The sequence below is a fragment of the Bos indicus genome, chromosome 3, assembly GCF_029378745.1.
Source record: "Bos indicus isolate NIAB-ARS_2022 breed Sahiwal x Tharparkar chromosome 3, NIAB-ARS_B.indTharparkar_mat_pri_1.0, whole genome shotgun sequence".
In the NCBI taxonomy this organism is placed as follows: Eukaryota; Metazoa; Chordata; class Mammalia; order Artiodactyla; family Bovidae; genus Bos; species Bos indicus.
In genome coordinates, this window is record NC_091762.1 from 51,487,738 (window position 1) to 51,499,795 (window position 12,058).

Here is a 12,058-nt window from a genome sequence, read left to right on the forward strand (position 1 = left end):
AAAAAAATGGCACAGCAACTCTGGATGACAATCTGGTATTTCTTGAAAACTAAACATACTCCTACTATACAATCCAGCAATCACACTCCTTGGTATCTCTTTACCCAAAGGAATTGAAAACTTAATGTCTACACAAAAATCTGCACACACATGTCCACAGCAGCTGTATTTATATAACTGTGAAAACTGGGAAGCAACCAAGATATCTTTCAGTAGGTAAATGGATAAACAAACTGTGGTACATTCAGACCCTAGAATATTATTCAGCCCTAAAAAGAAATGAGCTATCAAGCCATGAAGACATGGAGATATTTCAAATGCATATTATTTAAGTGAAAAAAGTCAGTCTGAAAAGGCTACAGACTGTATGATTCCAAGTATATGACATCCTAGAAAAAGTAAAATAATGGAAATATTAATAAGAAGGGAGTGGTGCCAGGAACTATGGGGCAAGGGAGGACAGATGAATAGGTAGAATAGGTTGAATTCCAGACTTGGACTAGTGATCTACCTTCATTTCCACTTGAATGTCTAACAGGCATCTCAAAATTTTAGTATAACCAAAACTGAGCTCCTTATTTCCTCTCCAAACTGGGTTCTCTTGCAGGTATCTCCACCTAAGTATATGGCTACTCAGTCCTTCAGAATCCATCCAGTTGCTCAGGACCAAATTTTTGACTCTCTTCATATCCCATGTAAAAATCAGTCATCAAATTCTTTTTTTTTTTTTTTTAGTCATCAAATTCTGATGGTTCTATTTTCAAAATTAAATCTGATCACTTCTTATTATTTCCACTTATTACTTATTAATCTATGCCTAGATTACAGGCGGAGCCTGGTGGGCTGCTGTCTATGGGGTTGCACAGAGTCGGACACGACTGAAGCGACTTAGCAGGAGCAGCAGCAGATTACAGAAAGAGCATCCTAAATAGTCTTCCTGCCTCTGACCATTTACTATAATTCTCAAGTCAGCAGCCAGAGTGATACTGCCAAAATATGTCAGATCATGTCAACTTTCTATTCAGAATCCACAAACTGCTCTCCATATCACCTGGAGTAAAAGTCAAAGAACGACCATGGTTCCAAGGATTATATAACTATACTACAGCCAATCCCTGCCCTTTACTTCTCTAACCATATCTCTCTGTATTGTTGCCTTGCTCATTTCTCCAGCATCCTTAATATTCTGTGAATATACCTGGCCTTCTTCTGCCTCAGGGCATTTTTACCTGTTGTTCCCCTGTCTGATATATTTTCACCAATAGCAATATGGCTTGTTCACTTAACAAGCTTGAGGTCTTTATACAAATAGGATCTTCTTAATGAGGTCTTCCCTGACCAGTCTATATAAAATCACAACTTCCTCCCTCTTTAGTACCATCCATCCCCTCTTTCCCTGCTTCTGAGGAGAAAAGGAGGTGATGGAACTGGGAAAAGGGTGTATTACCACATAATAATAACATACATATTGTCTTAAAATTTTTACATATCCTCTCTATTAAAATAGTTCCATGAGAGAAGGAATTTTCTTTATTTTGTTCACTATTTCACCTGTAGCAACTAAAACAGAATCTAGCACATAACCAAAAAAGGCCAAAGATAAGCAAAGAAGGATAAAATAAAACTGCAAAAGCAGTTAACAGAATTTCCTTTTCTGTAATACTCAAATCTCTCAAAGCTAAGACAAATTTTAGATTTCATGAATTTATTTACTGAGTCAACAAAAAAATCTACTGAATGCCTGTTCTAAACTGTTTCAGGCACCGAGGAACAAGGTCTTTGCTTTCACTTCAAAGTGCTTTAAGCAGCAGAACAGCAAAATTTTACCTGCTATCACATTTTTCCCTTTTGCAGAACCAAAATAATTTCAAGCACAAATGCTAAACAAACACTATTTTGAGTGATAATTCAAAAATTAAAACAGTAATATCTGAAAGGAAACATTTTAAAACCATAGTTTCAAAATATAATTGGAAATTCAATATAGATTTAGAAAAAAATACCTTCAGTCATCACTGATGAAATTTAAAAAGGACTTGTGTCAAAATATAATTTTAATTCAAATCATATTTAGAAAATATCTTGCTTCAACACTGACGAGTTAATCATTACCAAGTAACTTCTGATGGAACCACTATGAGAGGTAAATCAATGTAACATTCCAGCTAAATGCCTATGAAGCAGTTCAGTGGAAAGGACAGCTCTATTCACTGGGGAAAGATTCTTCAAAAAGGTGAAAAAGCTGCTTTATGTTTAGTTCTAACATGCTCTCAACTCTGGCTGCACATCAGAAGCACCTGGGGGGGCTTTTGAAAAATACCAATGTCTGGGCCCAACCCTAACCAAATGAAACTCAATCTCTAGGGGTGAAGCCAGGCATCTGTCGTCGTTAAAAGCTCAAGTAATTCTGACGCACAACTGGCTTAAGAATCATTGTTCTACAAGTTCCAATTATTGATTGCTATTTCAAAGAGAAAGACACGGTTATTTATGTCAACTCTTTCCCACCACCAGTATTGATTGAAAAGATCTCCCAACACTAGTCACTGTCATTTATATGGTGTTTCCTCAGAGACTTCACCTAGAAGCCTTGGCCTACAGTCACATACCTGTTAGAACTGTCCTGCCAGAATCTGAAGACCCCAAAATGCATTATTTTACCAGAGGTGTCTCTGTATTATAAGTAACTGACATTTTACTGAAAAGAGCAAACTCAATTTAAGCAAAAGATTTTGACATGCAGGTACTAAAGAGTAAATATTTGGAAAAACCAACTTAACAACAAGGTTTTTTATGTTTATTATTTTTTTTAATTTTATTTTTAAACTTTACAAATCGTATTAGTTTTGCCAAATATCAAAATGAATCCACCACAGGTATACATGTGTTCCCCATCCTGAACCCTCCTCCCTCCTCCCTCCCCATCCCATCCCTCTGGGTCGTCCCAGTGCACCAGCCCCAAGCATCCAGTATCGTGTGTCGAACCTGGACTGGCAACTCATTTCATACATGATATTATACATGTTTCAATGCCATTCTCCCCAATCTTCCCACCCTCTCCCTCTGGAACAGTCCATAAGACTGTTCTATACATCAGTGTCTCTTCTGCTGTCTCATACACAGGGTTATTGTTAGCATCTTTCTAAATTCCATATATATGCGTTTAGTATACCATATTGGTGTTTTTCTTTCTGACTTACTTCACTCTGTATAACAGGCTCCGGTTTCATGCACCTCATCAGAACTGATTCAAATGCATTCTTTTTAATGGCTGAGTAATACTCCATTGTGTATATGTACCACAGCTTTCTTATCCATTCATCTGCTGATGGACATCTAGGTTGCTTCCATGTCCTGGCTATTATAAACAGTGCTGTGATGAACATTGGGGTACACGTGTCTCTTTCCCTTCTGGTTTCCTCAGTGTGTATGCCCAGCAGTGGGATTGCTGGATCATAAGGCAGTTCTATTTCCAGTTATTTAAGTTTTTCCACACTGTTCTCCATAGTGGCTGTACTAGTTTGCATTCCCACCAACAGTGTAAGAGGGTTCCCTTTTCTCCACACCCTCTCCAGCATTTATTGCTTGTAGACTTTTGGATCACAGCCATTCTGACTGGCGTGAAATGGTACCTCATAGTGGTTTTGATTTGCATTTCTCTGATAATGAGTGATGTTGAGCATCTTTTCATGTGTTTGTTAGCCATCTGTATGTCTTCTTTGGAGAAATGTCTATTTAGTTCTTTGGCCCATTTTTTGATTGGGTCATTTATTTTTCTGGAGTTGAGCTGTAGGAGTTGCTTGTATATTTTTGAGATTAGTTGTTTGTCAGTTGCTTCATTTGCTATTATTTTCTCCCATTCTGAAGGCTGCCTTTTCACCTTGCTAATAGTTTCCTTTGATGTGCAGAAGCTTTTAAGGTTAATTAGGTCCCAATTGTTTATTTTTGCTTTTATTTCCAATATTCTGGGAGATGGGTCATAGAGGATCCTGCTGTGATGTATGTCAGAGAGTGTTTTGCCTATGTTCTCCTCTAGGAGTTTTATAGTTTCTGGTCTTACGTTTAGATCTTTAATCCATTTTGAGTTTATTTTTGTGTATGGTGTTAGAAAGTGTTCTAGTTTCATTCTTTTACAAGTGGTTGACCAGATTTCCCAGCACCACTTGTTAAAGAGATTGTCTTTAATCCATTGTATATTCTTGCCTCCTTTGTAACAACAAGGTTTTTTAACACCCCCTCCACCAAAACAGACTTCCCTGGTGGCTCAGACGGTAAAGAATCCACCTGCAATGTGGGAGACCTGGGTTTGATCCCTGGATTGGGAAGTTCCCCTTGAGGAAGGCATGGCAACCCACTCCAGTATTCTTGCCTGGAGAATCCCATGGACAGAAGAGCCCGGCAGGCTACAGTCCGTGGGGTGGCAAAAAGTCGAAGACAACTGAGTGACTAAGCACACACCTTCAAAATGGAGTTTTTTGGCTTATTTCCCTGAAACTTTTTAAAAATTACAATTGAAATTTAAACATATATAAAAATAGAACATAAAATCAACTCCCATACAGTCATCACAACTGAGAATTATCAAATCCCGGTCAATCATATTTCATCTATATAACCTCCTATTCAACATCCCCTAACCTTGATAATTATGAAGCAAATCCCACACATAATACAATAGTTTCATCTAGGCTTTATTTTAATTTAGTGTAAACAATGCAGAAAATACCCTGAAAAGATTTACATAGTAAGAATGACAGAAAAAGGTGATAACAGTTTATAAATATAAAAGGAAAATGACATGTGAGTTTCCTCTTTTCTACAATCTGTTGGTTACCTCTTACTAGACTAAGGAACACTGTACCTCTTGTCTTGGCTAGCTTAGACGTCACAGAGGTTTAGTTTCACAGGTAACAACCATTTCAAGTAGAATTCTTACCTGGGGTCTAGAGAGGTAATAAATAAAATTACTTAAAAAAAAAAAAAAACTTTAATACTGATAATTACCAAGAAAACCAAAAACCTTTAATACTGATAATTACCAAGAAAACCAAAACCTGTTGGTAAACTCTTTAAAATTTTTTTCCAGCTTTCCTGAGGTATAATTGACACATAATAATTATATATATTTAAGGTACTCAACTTGATGTTTTGATATATGAATATATTGTGAAATGACAACCAAAATCAAGCGAATTAACATTTCCATCACATATAGTTACCGTTTTCTTTTTTTGGTGGTAAGACCACTTAAGACCTCTGTTCTTGACTTAGATTTGGGGTCTAAACCCAACTACTAGTTGTGTAATTTGAAATTACTTAATCTGTCATCTCTCACCTATAAAATGAGGATAATACAACTATTTTTTGGAAATCAGATAACATGTGTAAAGTGCCAAGCACAGTCCAGGAAATAGTAGTTACCAAAGTGAGTCCATGTACTGACATGAACTAAATGTTATTATCAGGGCTGCTTTCAAAACACTGAAATAACAAATAGCCTGGACAGCGAGTAGTTTCCAATCTGAAATACCTAAATTCCTTGGGCATATGAAAGTAATAATGTGGCAATCTTGAGTTGTAGCCAAACATTTCTTTTCAATGGGTTTCAGTAAGTTCTAGATCCTCAGAATAGTTTTTTTTTAAAAAGAAAACATGCAATTAGAGAGAAAAATAGCGCTAGAAAATACAGTCAGAATAAACTGAATCACTTGTTCATTTATTCTAAGTGAGTGGGGTTAAAAATTAAGTACAAAGTTCCTATCTGTAGTTCAAGGTTAAAGGTTTTATTCTTATATCTTTTCTAATGAGTCTTAACCAGTTTGCTCAGAATGGTAATTAAATACTGTCTGCAAGAAACTGAATGCCAAGTCCTTTAAAAAAGCAATGAAATAGAGCAACACCTGGTCTTCATCTTCCCTCAGTTAAGCTATCTTAATATATTTACTTCCTTAATAAATCCTGAACAAATCCTAAACTTCGGTGCAACCACATCGTGCATTCAAACTTTATCATCACTATAGACAGTTGAAAACACTTTTTTTTTTTCTTCTTTTGGATGTATGGCTTTGTGATAGGTATATTGACACAGACTCTCTCTTTTAATGAAAAAGGAATACAGAGAAGTTCGGCTTTGGTCTTGGTATTTGGCCCAAATCCTCCTTTTACAAAGCAGTTAGTATTCCAAAGGTCTAGCCCAAACTGAGCACCATTTCTGGCATTTATAAACCTGTGTGTGATCACTGATCTTGTGATTGTATGGGTGTAACAATCTCAGTAATCAGAACAATCATATCATTCAGATTTGTTATTCCCTGAATATTCACTTTCAAATATAAACATTCTAGACTCCACAAGAATGTCTTAAGACAACTTATAATTGTCTTAAATCTATCAAGGCTTAAGATTTAATCATAAAGTGTTACAAATGATCCTTTTCAATAGTTGAAGATGAAAAATTTTTGAGACATACCTAAACTTTGAACCTTGCTGCTGCTGCTGCTAAGTCGCTTCAGTTGTGTCCAACTCTGTGCGACCCCATAGACGGCAGCCCACCAGGCTCCCCTGTCCCTGGGATTCTCCAGGCAAGAACAATGGAGTGGGGTGCCATTGCCTTCTCCAACTTTGAATTTTAGTTCTTATTACATAATTTATCGGAAAACATTTTTCTGAATGTTTGTATTAACTGTCAATCTATTTTGCTAAGTGAAAAATTTTACAAATTGTTTATACATAAAATTATGTTTTCACAAGCAACATAATTACTACAGCATTCTACTCTTCTACTGACTGATAAAACAAGCATCTAAGAACATTTTTACTCCATTTCAACCAGTTTGGCCACCTGATGTGAAGAGATGACTCATTTGAAAAGACCCTGGTGCTGGGAAAGATTGAGGGCAGGAGAAGGGGATGATAGAGGATGAGACGGTTGGATGGCATCACTGACTCAATGGACATGGGTTTGGGTGGACTCCGGGAGCTGGTGATGGACAGGGAGTGCTGCGGTTCATGGGGTCGCAAAGAGTCGGACACAATTGAGCGACTGAACTGAACTGAACCTGTCAATACTACTATTGTTAGCAATAAACTATAGTAATAGTTAATTTTTTAGATGAAATGATTCTTCTACTCTAGAAGTTCATCCTATCTTGGTGCTGTCTGGCTAAAGATAAAAACTAATTGAATTTTTGGTCATTGGCATTGGGTCAAAATGTACATCTCGTATACATCTCTACTTATAACGTACGTAGCGGCTTATCTCTATTGCTTTTTAGTAGAGAATCTCGTCTTAGCCTGGTGGAGTATTTTTACCTTGATAGTTATAGAAAAATCCCAACTCTTCCACTTCATAACTGATATTCTCTAGTTTTCCTTTTCCTGTCTTTGTCACTCAAAGTCTATTCTACACTATTCAAAACTAAATTATCCATTGTTTTGCACTCTTCCCTGTGCTCACCTTGTCTTCTCACAGGAGTTCTTCCTTGAAGATGGGCTTTAGGCTTCTTCTATATTGTCCATAGTGCTGAACAATACAGAAGTGCCAGTCATTTAATATCTATTTACTAGTTCAGTAAAATCCAAGATATTACTAACTAGCTACCTTTGTGTCTCATATATCATTCTCCTTCATTTTAGATTATTCCATAAATAAACTATCCAAAGCTAAACATATCAAAGTTTAAGCAAATAAGAGGCTGCTTTTAACAAAAGATATAAGTGGGGGGTGGGGAGGGACAAACTGGGAGACTGGGAATTACATAAACATTAATGTAACAGTAAGGACCTACTGTATAGCACAGGGAGCTCTACTCAGTACTCCATAATGGCCCATATGGGAAAAGACTCTAAAAAAGAATGGATATGTGTATAACTGATTCACTTTGTTGTACACCTAAAACACAACACTGTAAATCAACTATACTCCAATAAAAATTTAAAAATAAAACAAACAAAACCCCCCAAAGATATAAATAATGTTGTCAGTGGAAGAGAAAACAGTGTATTAAGATTTAAGACAATGAAGGTAAATCATTTACTTTCTTCATGCCTTAGTCTACTATGGATTCTGCAAGGCAATTACATAAAGTCAAAATAACTGAGAAGGAAAATCGTAGTATTAATACTAACCTGAAAGTATGGACAAGATTTTTAAGTTGTGTGTAAATATCTCCTAATGTAATCTGAAGAGGTCCCAAAAGTCCAGGCAATCTGAAAATAAAAAATTTTATTTATTTTTTATTTTATTTATTTATAAAAAATAAATTTATCCTAATATATAATTATGCTGATACATTTAAAAAATATAATTATAAAGATACATTTTGGGGGTTCTTGCCTAAGTTTGGATATTTCATAGGTAGGTAACCATGACTCTGAGGTGGAAACAGTTAAGCCAGGTTTAACTGGTAAGAAGTCATAAATAAATATTTCAAAGTAACTCCACACTCTATTTTGTAGTCTATGCTACAGAAAGAGGCACTGAAATGAAAAAATATTTTGGCTGGTATCTATATTCTTGTCTCTTTCTTACCTTTTCACTTTCAAATATTAAACAAATGGAAAGAACACAGGCCAGAGGAATTGCCCTCCAAATGGAGCATTATGGGAATGTGGATTTAATATTTATTAAATCCTTATGGTAAGGTAAAAACTGGTACATTTCTAGAGAGCAATTTGACAATATATACTAACATTTTAAATGCAGACACTGTTTGACCCAACAGTTTTAATCAATACTATACAAAATTTATCCTAAAGAAATAATCAAACATAAAAAAAGACGGTTATTGGAGAAGTATTTTAGTAGTGAAAAACTGGCAACAAATGTGTGTCAGTAGATGGTTATATAAATTATGATGTAATTATAAAATAAAACCTTTAAAATATCATCAATCTATATATTTTAATGTGGAAAGATATTCAGGATAAATGTTAAGTAGAAAATGCACACGAAGTTGTCCCATTTTTTATAAAACCATACATAATACAATTGTATATCACACATAGTATATATCAAGCATGTCATTTTCTCTAGGTTTAGACTATAACAGATGGAACCAAAGGGAATGAATATACACACATCATATATATCACATATATGCCAGAGATGAACATCAAAATATTAATAGTAATTACTGTGATTACAGTGATTTTCACTTCTTTAATTATATCATTTTGCACAGCCTAACCCTTCTGGAATAAGCATGTATTACTTAAAAAAAATTATATAAGTTTAAAACATGTTCCAAAATACAGAAAAAATAATAACCCCTCATTTCTATTCCCAGATTTAGCCTCCCAATATTTTGCTCCATTTGCTTCATTTTTCCTTTTTTTTTTTGCGGTATCTTCAAGTAAACCATGTCCTTTGTTTGACCCCTAAATTACTCTTTATGTATCTAAATACAAGTGCATTTTTGTATAAAACCATAATAAAATCATATTTAACCAATAACAGTTCCTTAATATCATCTAATACCCAGCGCATAGTTCACTTTCTTTGATTCTCTAAAATAAATTTTTTGTATAATTGGTTTCTTCCAATCAGAAACCAGAAAAGGTCTTACTTTTATAATAAAGTGTTAACTTTCATAATGAGAAAAATAATTAACTGCTTTCATAAACAATGAAACAAAAAAAACCCCTATATCACTATTATTTTGTTTTCAGTATTCTTTGTGCTTCTCCTTCTTTTAATTATTCTACCTCTTCTTAGATTTAGTTGTCACCCAAATATTAATAACTTGGTATTTTTTAGTAAGGTTCCTTTTGGGATCTCCTGTTGCAGCTAAAACCCATAAGGGATAGAATTCCTTCAGTGACATGGCTGTGTGGTCTTAAATTTAAAAGTGGGTACTTTCATTAGCTAAAAAGTCTAGAAAACCATTTTCACCTAAACCTTTACCTATTAATTACATACTAGCATAGTTAATCTATCCCAACTTTGAGAACCTATGTAACTAAAATGAAGGATTGATACCTTTTTATCCTAAGTCAGACAGCTGGTAACTTATATTGTTATATAAATTAAATTTTAACAGAAACATATGTACAAGTATGAAGAATGGAAAAAAGGCAAAACAGATTATATATGAAGTCTTTAACACATAACAAGCATTCAATAAATATTAAACACTTATTTAAAATGTAAACTTTAGAAAAGTAAGCTGTTCAAAATACTATGGCTGCTAGAAAAGGCCTTTTAATCTTTGTACTACTACAGAATTAAGGCTTCTTCATGTGCACAACACCTTAAGTAATGCGTGAAAAAACCGTTCTGTCTTTTCTGCTGAAGAGAAAAATGCAAGTTGAAAAGTTCAAGACATCCGTCACATCTCTGGAAAAAAGATTTTCAAGCTCCTTTTGAAAGAGAAACCAAGACTGCAATTTTCAAATGTCATTTATGACTGGGCTAATTACAAGAACAACAATTTCCACTACGGGAAGCTCAAAACTAAAGTGCAAAACTCAAGCTTCTGAGTGTGAAATGGTTCTCTGAATATGCATATACACCGAGTAAGTCAATAAACCATTAAACCTTTATAAAATCTTATCCACATGTGAAACTGATGACACATTTACCACAAATCAGTATTTAAATGGGTCCAGCTCTGATATTTTTTTCCCTGACTTCACTGGATTATTGAATGGAAGTGAGGTAGTTTGGTTTTCTAGTCCCATAATCTCAACTTTTGTCTTTATTATGTGTCTCTGTCTTCAGCACAAAACAATTTCAATATGCTTTGGCAGAACACCTTAAAGATGCAAGTTTCTCAGGTGAAGAAATCCATGTAAACTTTATGTATTATTTTTCAAAATTAAAAAATCAAGGATTACAACTACAACTTATAAACCCACAAATATCAAATTGATTTTTAGATATTATAAAAATGGAATGATAATTACATACTTACACTTTATTCAATTTTTCAAGTACGATGCGTTTTCTGATCTGGTTCTGAGAACTTGAATCTATCAGTGGAAAGGTGGGATCATGCTGAATCACATTTTTAAACAAAGCAAAATAAAATCATAAATTTATATTCTTTCTTTGATAATAACACATTAAAACACAAAAGTTTATACCTATGATATGGAAGACTAAAAATGAGACTTCAGAAGCAGAAGATTTAAATTTGAGTATCCACTTAGTCAGCAGGCTGGTGTGAACTTCCTTGATCATCTGCCCTCTTTTGAGAGCCTTTTCTCATCTGTATAATAGGGATACTAACACATGTTGAAAATGTATAGAACAAGACTTTATAAAATGCTAAATGTCATATAAATGTAGGAGATTAAAGGACTAAAACTATCAAATACTATAAATATATTTTGGGAAACTCCAATTCTAGAAATGGCAGACAAGATAATTCAAACCACTCTTCTTGCGGAGAACTGAAAAAGAGAACAAATGTGGGAAAAAACCCACATTTGTTTGAAAGAATCAAGAGAGCTAAGTAAGACGGTAAAGAATTATGGTCTGAGATTTTGGAGAAAGTAATTCCAGAGAAGGCACTGACTAATTCTAGAAGAGGCAATTTAGATACTGAGAACCTAAGCATCAAAGTTTGGGGCATGCCAAAAAGGAAGAGGTACTGTCAACCTTCCCTGAACTTGAGACCAATGAGAATGAATAGGAAACAGCCTCGCTGCTGCAGGGACTGAAGCCCAGCTTCAAATCACCTTGATCACTGACTGGATGAAAGTGATTTGGGACGGCTGCAAAGCTGCCAGAAGCAAACACAAATCTGCTCTAGACGAAGATAACATCAGCCTAGGTTTCAAGTTATCTCTGTAATTTTTTATTATATGATGTTTGCCACATAAAATAGGACAATATGACCATAATCTGAAACACAAGTTCATAAAATCAACCCTTAAGGAAATCCATGTAATGAAACTATCAGCCTTATTTAGAATAACTATGCTGAATATATTAAAAAAAATGACAAGATGAAAAATTTTAGCAGAGAATGGGAAACCGTATAAAACAAAGAAATGAAACCCCTAGTAACTGAAAAATATAGTATTTAAAAGAACTCAATGGATAGATTTAATA

The 12,058-nt window shown here is 34.5% G+C and overlaps 1 protein-coding gene across 17 annotated transcripts in view; it reads right to left on the minus strand.

Moving 5' to 3' along the window:
- The window catches only part of RPAP2 (RNA polymerase II associated protein 2), a 129,821-nt gene that overhangs the window by 80,373 nt on the left and 37,390 nt on the right, over positions 1-12,058 (minus strand). For 12 of the 17 annotated variants that reach the window (XR_011565799.1, XR_011565796.1, XR_011565797.1 and 9 more), the window contains 2 exons: positions 10,914-10,996; positions 8,128-8,208 (listed from right to left, as the gene is read on the minus strand). Coding sequence is in view for 9 of the 17 variants with exons in the window: in XM_070786109.1 (XP_070642210.1) it covers positions 8,128-8,208; positions 10,914-10,996 (164 nt within the window). In the remaining 8 variants the exon portion in view is untranslated. Of the gene's footprint in view, positions 1-4,861; positions 4,944-8,123; positions 8,209-10,913; positions 10,997-11,085; positions 11,211-12,058 lie in introns of those variants that run through there. The other 5 variants (XM_019957055.2, XR_011565803.1, XR_011565801.1 and 2 more) reach the window with 5 other exon arrangements.